Raw genomic sequence first — 12,602 nt, 5'->3', positions numbered from 1 at the left:
TGGCAAAGATGCAGACTGTCTTATGTGCTTTCCGGTGCTGTCAGTACTCTAGTGCCCAGTGCTAGTCTTAAACCCCAAACCACACAGACACTCTCATCTGAGGACTGATCAGCTTGCAAAAATATGAGTTACAGAGGTTCTCATTAATGACATAAACATGGGGGGAGGGGTGTGTGTGGGGGGGTGGGTGAGTTAAAAAGCATGGAAAAAAGTCTAAAAAAGAGCTTGAGTTTTATTCATTTCTTTCCAGTCAGTTTTTCAGTCAATCAGCCTGCCTAACCCTTTACTAGTACCAAAAGACAAACAGCAAAAAGCATGCAAACTTTGCAAAGGCATTTCCACTTATTCTTCACTGCGGTGTCCTGAGTGTGTTTGCTTACTGACTTAACTGAATTCTATTCAGATGTTAGACTATCTCCCATGAAAGTACAAGTTACTCATTTTACAGAAGAGAAAGATTTAGTGTGCATTTGTTTCATAAATGCTTCATCTTTCTTCACCTTTTGTTTAAAAAGTTTGCCTCCATGAGTGTTCTTTCTTACCCCACCCACTACCTAATGGTATTATTTAGGAGAGTAATAGTTAACATAACGGTTTAATGGAAACCAATAGCTAGGATGATAAGCTTATCAGCTGGGGAACACAAAGACCTGTGTCATGGTAAACAACTAAAAAGCAATGGAGGGAACAGAAGCAAAAACTGTATCTTGTAGGACAATTTCAGCACAATTCAGAGCACCATCAAAACTTCAAGAAGGTGAAATTCACCAGTTTATCATGGGTGAGATTGTTCTCTAACTCTTTGCAGTCAAGTTTGGCTTTGATTCACTTGAATAATCTTAGGTATTAATGCTAAGAGTAAAGAATGTCTCAGTGAGTGTCAATAATTAAACTGATTAATAAAGAAAACCTTACAAACTTTTTGAGTAAAATGGTAAAAACTAACCCAATAATTTAGTTTATTACAGTAGAATGCAGTAGATCTAAATCTAAATTCAGATTTAGATAGAGGGGCTGAACATCTTGAATTAAGAACAGTATTAATAACTGAGGCATATCTCCATCTGCACTGCAGCTGTTCAAAAAGTCCAGAAGTAATTTGCATTGTGCCAGATAGTTTTACCTATACACCATGAAAAATGTAAGTAACCTAAAAAAGGAAAACTAAATACTTATTTTGTTCTTTTCTGTACTTTAGTAGGATCCAAAATTTTTATCCAATCACTAGCAAGAAACTCTGTAACATAGTTCTCAACCCTTCTCTGTCTCCTGAACTTCAGAGTTGAGTACTTGGAAAGAGTTACCCACCTATATCTAGAGAGTCATTAAAGTCTACTTCAGTCCCCAAGTTAGGGACACAGATGCTTCTGACATTTCTCAGGGTCAGAATCATCTAGAGAGTACAAACCTACATTTGTTCCTTGGAAAAAAAAACTTCTGTGGCTCACAGCTTTTCTTTAACACAAACACAGCAGAAGGAATGAGCATAGTGGCCCAGTATAATAGTTGATATATAACACTATTTGTCTCCAAGTGGATGATTCAGTGCCTCCTCAGCTTAAGGACATACATTTACCAGGTGTTTTGAGTTGCTAATCAAACTATTAGATTTAGCCAACTGAAGTACCATCTCTGTCCAGTTTTACAGATTTAGCTTTTCAGAGTGACCAGGCTCATACTGTCAGATGCACAAAACCACTGCTAATTTTATATTGTAAATAGGTTATATTACTTTGGAGCACAAAATGAAGCTTCTGAATAAACTGCATGACTATAGTCTCAGTTTTGAGTTTGATTTCTGTTAGCTCTGCTCATCTATTTACCAGGTTGCTAGTTTACCAGCCAGCTATTACCATTCTGAAATGCATTTACATGGTAGAAAAGGGCAAAAGCAAGCTTCTACTGCTACTTAGCTCCTCAAGTATGAAAGCAAATGTGAATCAATTAAAGCAGAAAAATTAATGAGGCTGCTAGAAGATACAGTAGAAACACCATTAATTTCCCAACTGATCTATGATTCATAGACTTCAGAAAAGGGCTACAGTTAGTCAAAGCACTTTACTTTTACAAGCCATTATAATATGCAGGCTCCACTTCACCTCAAAATTTGGCAAGATGAAAAGATACCCAGACAGAGAGAGGAAACAATGTTTTCTTAGAAAAGACAGACAGCCTGTTCAACCAGGGAAACAGCCAAGAGAGGAAAAAAACGTCTGCACATAACAAATTTTCTAAAGAAGAAAAATTCTGCATTTTTTAATTAGACTTTTAGAGAGTTCTGACCTCAGAACACAGTACAGTAAAAATTGCAAGAATAAGGCAGCAGGGTAACTCTCTATTTTATTTCCCATATCAACCAAAGCAAAGAAAGAGTGAGTTACCTTTGAACTCTTGCCACATCTGTTCAGCTCATAGCCTTTCTGAGAAGCACTTTGTAAGTGCTGAATGCAGCAAGCTGTGAAAAAGGGTAAGCAACCATACCCCAGTGATCTCAGCATTTCACAGAACCTGGGATACAAGTCTTTAAAGAAACTGCAATCAGCGAAGCTATGATGAAGGCGCTCTGCTAAACAAAAACAAGGAAAGATACATTGTTTGTAACAACTGCGGAGATAAACCAAGACCTGATTTGGACTACCTGTTGGTTACTTGTAGAGATTTTTCCATTGCAGCATGAAGCTGAGCTGGATTTTTCAGCAGGGCACAGTATTTTGTGCTACCCTCCAGGCTGCCATACTTAAGCTTGTACTGTATGTGCCACATCAGCTTTCAACTAACTTAGCTTTTATGCAGAAATGCAACTGATTGGAAAATGGTTCGTTCTTTAATGCACAGCATGAATGCAGGCAACCACATATGTGGCATTTAAATCATAAGCTTCTCATTTATCATTCAGCCTCTGATCCAGCAAAATCTAAATCTGAAAACTGTACCAACCTAAGACCTCTTTATGGCTCATTCTAGGAAAGGAATGCTACAACTCAATAGCTGAGGTGAAGACCTAATCGAGGAAGGCAAATGATGACAGGCTGTGAAAATGTAGTAATATTTGTGTTTACCAAAACAGGGGCATTAGATGCTATGTGTGAAGAGCTGGCACGAACCAGGCTCAGACATATGTCACTGAGCAAATATGCCTGACTACAGATGAGCAAGAGACCAAGTTATGAAAGACCCAAGTACGCCCAGACCACCTACCATCAGTGACATGGGGGTTGCACAGGGGCTACCTATAACTCCCCAAGCTTCAACATTTCACATTTCAGGCCCCACATACAAATACTTCTGAGGAAGCCCCAGGTAGTGCAAGAGGAGGTCGCCGACCGTAGCAGAGATTTCCATGAACACCCCCAAAAGAGGGGCAGAAGCCGTGCTGGTGCTCAGAGTGTGAGGCGCCTTCTCCAGTCACGTGATATTCTGCAATGCCCAGTACCGCTCCTGCGCTGCGTCACCCCACGGAGCCTCCTGCCGTGCCGCTGCGTGCGAGGACACCCGAGACCCGGCAGGACCCGTGGAACTGCACCTACCAGTGTACCAGCGCCCCACTCGCCTCCTACTTGCCCGCCTCACTCCGCCCGCCCCGAGGCGCCAGAACCCCCTGCCCGCGCGCTAACGAGGGGGCTTCCATTGGCCGGCAAGCGGAGGTTCCCCTGCCGTCACCAGAGTATGCTAATGAGCGCTCATCCCATTGGCTCGCCTAGCCGCGGCGGCTCCAAACAACATTTGCATGGCGATGGACAGCTCTTTGTTGTCAACGGCGGCGGGCGCGCGTTCGCGGTCGCGCGGGGTGGGTGGGTGCGCCGCAGGGCCCCCCTACCGCCGCCAGTCGGCACCTGCCTCCCCTTAGGGCGGGCCGCGCGGCACCCCCGCGGCGCGAGGCGGAACTCTGCCGCCGGGGTCGTCGGAGCCGCCGCTCCACGCAGCCACCGGCAGCAGCGCTCCCGCCGCGCGCCGCCCGCCTTTGTGTGCGCAGCCCCCGCACGCGCCGGAGGGACAGCCCGCGCCACGCCGCTCCCCGCCCCGGCCCCTCCTGTCGCGCTAGGCATTTCCCCACACCCCTCGTGGTGGGTGGCGTGGGTGAGTGCCCCTCCGCAGGCGAGCGGCGCGGGGTGTTCCCCACCTCCGGGCGGAATGGCGGACCTGGACAGTGAGGTGCCCCCGCTACCCCCGCGGTACCGGTTTCGGGACTTGCTGCTGGGCGACCAGGGCTGGCAGAGCGACGACAGGTGAGGGCGCGGAGGGGGGTGGGGGCGGGGTGTCCCGTGCTGACAGTCCGAGAGGGAGCGGGGGTTTGCTTCTCGGGCGCGCTCCCCGCGCCTCTGTCAGCCCGCCTAAGACAGGCGGCACGGCCGTGCGGGCCCCGCAAGAGGGTCGAGGTGGCGGCGGAGCGCGGCTGCCCGGGCACCGAGCGGCCCTGCTGCCGGCAGGTTGGTGCTGTGAAGGCACGCACGCCCGCAGGAGGCCAGCCCCGATGACAAACTTTCCTGGGAAAAGGATGCAACCGGTGCGAGTTGGGGCCGGCGCCCCCCACCAAGGTGATGGGCATCCCGCGTCCGTCGGAAGGGCTGTACCTCACTCTTTCCTTCGGCTACGGTAGGAGGAAGAGTCGTACAGGTACGATGCTCTCTCCGGATGGTTAACAGGTACAGAGAGGAAGTCCCAAGCAAAATACGCTTTTGCCGCTCGTCGAAAAGCTGAGTGCTGGGCTCGCTGGATGTTTTTTTATTGTCCTAATATGCATGCAGTTTCTTTTCATGCTAGGATTCTAGATTTGCATGTACCGTTAATTTATTCCGTTATTATTTCATGGACTACCAGCATCTTTAATTACAAACCAACAGAAAAAGCTATTTGTTTCAATTCAAACGATGTCCTTAAAATAAAATAAACATAAAACCCCCAACACAAACCACCCAACAAAACAAATAACCCCTTACATGAAAACAAACCCGGACTGTGTTAATTTCAGAACGCTACATGAACAGTGTCTGTGAACACCAATAGCATCATGGCACTTTATTTGACGATCCAGCCTGGTTGTCAGGAGGCTGTTACACGATCCCATCTTGCAAAATTCTGTGTGAGATCTGCTTTGTAGTTACGATCTATTGTGGTTAAACGACAGAAGAGCAGAATCGTCTGCTAATGTATAATGGCATATTGGATTGCTTTTAATTCAATTTATTTACGTTGGCAGGATCAGTTTTTAACTCAGCAGTCAAGAAACTCTGGCTTTAGATTTTGCCTACTTTCCTAGAGAAAGATGTTGGTAACCACAAGATCATGCAACCAATTTTTACCTCTGTTTAGGAGAATATGCTATACATTGAAGGAATGAAATGATGTTTATTCAGACCGTTACGAAAGGGTAAATGACTGAAGGGTATCACTTTAAATATTGAAATACTAATCCAGTCCTATGTTGCTGGTGTTTTGCTAGTGTCCATTATACAGAAAACATACATTTTCTGCATAGAAATGTGGTCAAATATTTGGACTGTTAGGAGTACTTTCAGGAAATATTTAATGTGAATGACTGCAGAGGACCCTGAGATCAGCTGCTTATTGGGTAGTAATGATTAGTATTATATAAATGTATCTTATTTTTAATTTTCTTTTTTTTTGTTTTTGCACCATTACAGAAGTGGTTCAAATTTGGTTTTGGTGAAGCACGTCTTTTGTGTATTCTATTCCAAGTAGTGTGCAATATAGGTATTGCCAAAGGTGTAGTTTGTAACCCCTTCGGTAGAATGGGCGTTAATTATGAATGAAATATCTGAACACTACAGTTGAAATAGCCTTATAGTATGGCTACAGAGTGTCAAGTGATCAAGACCGTTTGTTTTAGGTTATTTGCTTTTGGCCAAGATGCTGGAAATAATTTTCTGTGTCTTTCTAGTTTACTGTTACTTCTTTATTTCACTTGTTTTCAACTCCTGCAGTCTGCTTTATATGACCTGTTTTGTGCATGTGTGGTCTATGAAGTTCAGGGCTGTTATCAGCTGGATACTTTGTCTTCTGTTGTAGATGCGTTCCCTTTTTGGTCTTCCAAGTCTATTGGGGTGTCTCTTTTTTCTCATTCCATTCTGGAATGAGAAATTCTGGAATTTCATCTTTCCTTTCTGGAAAGATGCTCACTTTTTGCTGTCGGGGAGGCATATTTTCCATTTCTGCATTCCTTGTTGATTCTTTGAAGTGTAGAGCATATGTAATTAGTCCTCTCATCTGCCACAAACCACTTGGGGTTCTTTGTCACCAATCAAACTTTCAATAGCATAATTTGCCACTAATCATAGTGTAGTATTTAGTAATAAGTCTGACTGAAATTCTGTAGACCCCTCTTCTTCTTCTTTTTTTTTTTTTTTTCCTTCCCTGGAAGATACATTTCTGAAACCTTAGTGTTTCTTTAGAGGAGACTCTTATGAGCTGTTCATTTCTAAAAGGCACCCATGCTAAAATGTTTAGCTGAATGTAACAAAGGCTCTGATTCAGGAGTTTGTACCTGTTCTGAGGGAGATCTTTAATCTTAATTGTTTTCTTGAGGACTTCAGTGGTAGGACTTTACTCAAGCTTCTTTTCTTTTTTTTTTTTTTTTTTTTTTTTTTTTGGTAGCTCATGGATGATTTCTGACCTATACTTTCCAAAACAGTAGCATCCAATGCATTTCTCTCCCAGAAAAATAGTTCTACTTGCATAGCCTGGATTCCTAACTAGTCTTGCTTAAGTAACAGATGGATTCTGGGCTGTTGTGTTCCACAAATTGCCATATTGGGTTGTATATTTTTAATTAAAGAGAAGATGATGGTGAATCTTTGGTAAAGGTATTTGTTTAATAAATTATTCAAAAAAGGTTATTTATTAACATTTTCTAATTTGCTGAGTGACTTTTTGTTAAAAAAAAGATGTTAGAACCAGTTTTGATTTTTGAAGGGCTAGACCTTTGAAAAGTGTGGAGATTGTTTGATGCTTACAGTACACGTTTTCTACTGAAACTTTTAAGTATTCATTTTTTCAGCTAACTCTGAGTAAAAACTCACCTGTTTTCCTGTCACTATATAAAATTTCCTGGATCAATGTGAAAAGCTTCTGAGGGGCAGTATGTGAAAGATCAGCGCAGTAGCTAGAGCGTGTGTAGGAGTCAAATGGGTGACTTCTGTGGCAGGTAGGGCAGTGTAACAGGTTTCTTCTGGCCATCTAAAAAGCCCAGTCACTGGGCTGTGGGTAAAGAGAGGATGGAGCCATTGATTTTTTCACTAGTTTTGGAAATATGACTAACACCTTATTGTGAGTTTCATGTTTTGCTTTCACTACTGGAAGTGCCTGAAATTGAAACAATCTGGTTTGATTTATTACGTATCTTGAGATATTTTTTGACCATCATAATGCAATTTGTCTTTCAGTTTGGCTGCTGTGGAAGGGAGCAGAAGCAAAGGGGAACTCAGTGATAACACAAGTTACTCACCTGTTAACTCTGAGGTTTCATTAAATTAACTGCTATCAGCTGTGCTAGGATTATCCTATTCTCCTTTCAATCTGTTGTCAGCAGGCCTAGTGTCCTATAAATCAATCCATGATTTGGGTTCTTTAATCATGGGCCGATTTACAGGACACCAGGCCTGCTGACAGGAGAGGGGATATACCTGTCTCAAAGTGGGAGAAGGATCCTACCACAGGAGGTAGCAGGGCTCACTGAAAGAGCTTTAAACTATATTTGAAGGGGGTAGGGCACAAAATCAGGCTTGCTAGAAATAAGCTTGAGGGCAGTGCAGCAGTGTTTGAAGGGTGGTGTGCTAGTGAGGTCTGTAGGTCTGTCAGATCAGTGGAGGTAGAGAATGGAGATCCAGGGACAGCAAAGACATAAGGGTTACTGATAATTAGCAACCACAGGAGCACCTGAGAACAGCCAGATTAGAATTAGAACTTCTCCCTGCAAAAAGGTGTCAAGACCTATTTAGACCAGCTGAAGTGCATCTACACTAATGCACACAGCGGAGGAAATAAACAGGAGCAGCTGGAAGCTGTTGTGTGTCAGGGAAACTAGTATATAGTGGCCATCACAGAAGTGGTGGGATGTCTTGCATGACTAGAGTGCCACAGTATTTGGCTACAAACTCTCCAAACTCTAGCCCTTGTTCTTGTGGAGGATTTGAACTTCCCTGATGTCTGCTGGAAATACAACATAGGGAGGGAGCAGTGCTGGAGGTTCTTCAAGTGTGTGGAAGATAACTTCATGACACAGCTGCTGATGGATGCTGCTAGGGGAAGGTGCCCAGCTGGACCTGCTGTTTGTGAACAGAAAAGAACTCGTGGGTGATGTGCTGATTTGGGACCTTGTTGGGCAGTAACAAAATGATAGAGTTTTCAGTTGTTGGAGAAGAAGTGGGCCTGCAGAACTGCCACCTTGGACTTCCAGTGGGCAAACTCTGGCCTGCTTCAGAGACTGGGTGACAGAGTCTCTTGGTGGGCAGTTCTGGAGGGTCAAGCAGTCCAGTAAGGCTGGATACTGTGCAAGAGGGAAGTCTTAAAGGTAGCAGGCCATCCTCATGTGCTGAAAGACAAGTTAGCAAGGAAGAAGGCTGGCTGCAGCTTACAGAGAGAGTTTATGGTTGTTGGAAGAAGGGGCAGGCTGCTCAGGAGGACTACAGCATTGTTACAAGGCTACACAATTAGAAGGGCCCACTGGAAATTCATTTGGCTTTAGCTGTTAAAGAGAACAGGAAATCCTTTTACAAATGTATTCACAGCAAAAGGAGAACTACAGAGAATGTCTGTGCTTTGTTGGATGTCGGGGGGAGCATAGCAGTAAAGGATGAGGAAAAGGCTGAGGTACTCAACACCTCCTTTGCCTCAGTCTTTAGTAGTAAGACTGGTTGTTTGCTGGATACCCAGCCCCCTGAGCTGAAGATGGGAATGGGGAGCAGAATGAAGCCCCAATAAATCCTGATGAGTTTGTTAGCGACCTGCTGCACCATTTAGACTTACATAAGTCTATGAGGCTGAATGACATACAGCCAAGGGTACTGAGACAGCTGGAAAAAGTGTTCACCAAGCCTTGGTCTGTCATTTACCTGCAGTCCTGGCTAAGTGGGAAGGTCCCAGCTGGATGGAGGTTGGCAAAAGTGACACCCATCTACAGGAAGGCCTAGAAGGAACTAAAGATCTGTCAGTCTGACCTTGGAGCTGCAGAAGCTCATGGAGCAGAAAATCTTGAGTGCCGTTATGGTGCATGTAGAAGGCAACCAGATTATCAGGCCCAGTCAGCATGGGTTCATGAAGGACAGATCCTGCTTGATGAACCTGATCTCCTTCCATGACAAGCTGACCTGCTTAGTGGATGAGGGAAAGGCTGTGGATATTGTTTACCTGGATTTCAGTAAAGCATTTGGCACTGTGTCCCACAGCTTTCTCATGGAAAAACTGGCTGCTCGTGGCTTGGATGGGTGTAAGCGTTGCTGGTTAAAAACTGGCTGGATGACTGGGCCCAAGCAGTGCTGGTGAACGGAGTTAAATCCAGTTGGCAGCAAGTCACAAGTAGTGGTCCACCTTCCCCAGGGCTCCGTAGTGGGACCAGCCTTGTTTAATATCTTTATCAATGATCTAGAGGAGGGGGCTTGAGTGCTGCCTCAGTAAGTTTGCAGATGACACCAAACTGGGTGGGAGTGTTGATCTGCTCCAAGGTAGGAAGGCTCTGCTGGATCAATGGGGCGAGTTCAGTTGTATGAAATTCAACATTCAAATGCCAGGTCCTGCGCTTGGGTCACAACAGCCCCATGCAACACTACAGGCTTGGGGCAGAGTAGCTGGAAAGCTGCCTGGTAGAAAAGGACTTGGGGCTGCTGATTGCCAGCTATCTGGATATGAGCCAGCAATGTGCCCAGGTGACCAAGAAAGCCAACATCATCATAGCCTGTATCAGGAAGACTGTGGCTGGCAGGAGTGATCATGCCCCTGTACTTAGCACTGGTGAAGCTGTGCCATGAATACTGTGTTCAGTTTTGGGGCTGTCACTGCAAGAACATTTAATTGCTGGAGTGTGTCCAGAGAAGGGCAATGAAACTGAGGGAACTGGAATTATTTCGTCTGGAGAAGAGGATACTGAGAGGAGACCTTACTGCTTTCTACAACTACCTGAAAAGAGGCTGTAGTGAGGTGGTTGTTGGTCTCTTCTGCCCTGTATCAAGTGATAGAACAAGAAGAAAATGGCCTCAAATTGTGCCAGGGAAGGTTTAGATTGGATGTTAGGAAAATTTTCTGCAATGTAAAAGCCTGTTGAACATCAGTACAGGCTGTCCAGGGAGGTGTGGAATCACTGTCCCTGGAGGTAGACATGGCATGGTTTAATGGCCATGGAGTGCTAGGTTGATGGTTGGACTTGGTAATCTTAGAGGTCTTTTTTACCTGTGATTCTAGAATAACTTGTATAATAAAAATTTCATAAACCTGCTGATAATAAATCCTTATTCTTACCAGCTGGGTTGAAGAGCAACACAAACAAAAGCAGAAAATACCATATCTACTGAAGACATGATGGTTTGAAGCTGATAAACTTGCTTCAGAGAAGAGAAAAAAAGAGGATATTTATTTTAGGTTTCTCTGTCAGCTTTGGAAAGATACAATGAAGAAGTTATTCACAAAAAAGACGTTGTGCACATATATAATTATCATGTACTTCAAAATGGCCAAATCATAGGACACGGGAGATGTAAAGAAAAAATTTCATGTTAAAAATAAACCCCATTTACATTCTGCTTTTTTAGTAAAGTCAGTCATATAAATTCAGTGCTTGAGTATCTTGCAGAGCACAATTTACCTCACGTTTCTTAATCCATTTATGTATAGACATCTAGTCTGATCCTTAGAAGCTTATAAAGATAGAAAAGCTGCATTTTTTTTCCCTATTAGATTCAAGCAAGTCAGGAATGTTTCTACCCACTGAAGCATGACTGCTTATGCTAGTGAACTGTTAAAATTTTCCTTTGTGTGCTTTGATCCTAGCCAGCTAGCCAAAACTGCCTTGAACAGTGCAGTGCTTAGAAATGATTTGGCAGTTTGAGTGTCCAAGGAAACACTCCAAGCAGACAGGTTGCAGGTAGTCTCCCACTTTGGGAACCTGAAGCAGTTTTCTGCTATGTATGTAGCCTGGTTTGTGCTGTGATTTAGTGTCAGTGCCTGGGCACCTTTAACTTACATAACGATGTACCCAGAGAGGGTCAAAGTAACTTCATTGTGAAGGCAGCCTCTACACTTTACCTATACATGCTGCTTCTCCTATTTATGCTGCTAGTTCCTCTTTTTCTGGCCTCCTATATTTCCTGCACAGTCACACATTCAAATTATGCATATATAGTAGACTGTATTGCAGAAGGGTCTATTCGTAAAGCAAAGAGCTGCTTAGGCTTAGTGCTTCCTTTTCTTAAAATACGCAGGATAGCCCTTGAACATAGGCATTAAGTGTGTTTTAGAAAAAAAACAAAAAACAAAACAACCAGCCAAACAAAAAACTTGCTTTGAATTACTGGAATAATTCTTTTCCAACAACATTTTAGAGAGAGAAAAAGAGAAAGGAACATATGGTTGTTTTTTAAATATGCACAGTGAGATTAATGTTACTGATCTCATAAAATTGTCTATAGGATTGTTTTAGTTTATATACTTTTTACATTTTGAATCCCTTTAGACTTCTGTAAGATTAAGCAGTATGTTGGGCTTTCTTTGGACCTTGCACACCAAGGTAATTTCTATCAGTGCTGAATATTTCTAGTGATATTAAGAGTCCATTAAGTATACATTCCAGAATTGATTGCTGAATTAAGAGTCTGCCATATGAACAAGTCATTGAACAGTCCTAAATGCATAGTTTATACTCCTATTTCACTCTACTGCCTGTTGAAGTTTAGCATTGTATACAGAGATAATATGTTCTGGGAAAAATCATTATTACTGTATTATTTCAAAATTGCATACAACAAATGGAAAGAAAAAAGAATGAACCTAGAAACCCAACATATTTTCCAACCCCCGCTCTCAAAACATAAAAAGCATAAGATTTCACAACTCTTCTATATGCTGTTGCAATAAGTGTTTCTAATTCCACAGTCACAGAACACAAATATTTTCCAATTCTGTAATTAAAAAAAAAAAATTCTGTCCATATATAACAAGACATTAGCTGGTACTGGAAATACTGCTCCTGTACTTCAAATGCTGATCCTGTACTGAGATTAAAAATTGAGTCATTTTGTTACAGTATATACTTTCATGATGAAGCCATAGAGCTAAATTTTACCTTTGTGCAAGAACAGTTCTTACATTGGATACTTACAGGATTAAATTAAAATCAGCTTTCCCTTCTTGATGTGCTGACTGCATAAATGAGCATTACCACCTATCTGGAAAGAGATTCAGATAATACAGAACACCTCCGCACATCACTTGGACAATTGTATACTGCTGGCTGTCATGTTGACTGGTGACTTTCAAGGAACAACTCCCTACTGTAAATCTCAGAAGGCACTTTAACAGTCATTTGTCACAGTGTGAATTAGTGAGTAAAGCCCTCCCCTTGCCTTCCTTTTGGAAATCACCTGAGATTGTTAAACTAA

At 43.0% G+C, this 12,602-nt stretch overlaps 1 protein-coding gene across 3 annotated transcripts in view; it reads left to right on the top strand.

The window, feature by feature from the left end:
• The first annotated feature begins 4,131 nt into the window (after window positions 1-4,131).
• Window positions 4,132-12,602, top strand: part of KCNT2 (potassium sodium-activated channel subfamily T member 2) — a 123,168-nt gene continuing 114,697 nt past the window's right edge. For all 3 annotated transcript variants that reach the window (XM_054384068.1, XM_054384066.1, XM_054384065.1), the window contains exon 1: window positions 4,132-4,226. In XM_054384068.1, the coding sequence (XP_054240043.1) occupies window positions 4,132-4,226 (95 nt within the window). The remainder of the gene's footprint in view (window positions 4,227-12,602) is intronic.

The sequence above is a fragment of the Indicator indicator genome, chromosome 10 (assembly GCF_027791375.1).
Source record: "Indicator indicator isolate 239-I01 chromosome 10, UM_Iind_1.1, whole genome shotgun sequence".
In the NCBI taxonomy this organism is placed as follows: Eukaryota; Metazoa; Chordata; class Aves; order Piciformes; family Indicatoridae; genus Indicator; species Indicator indicator.
Note: the sequence above shows the minus strand (reverse complement) of the source record. Positions and strands in the feature narration are given on the sequence as shown.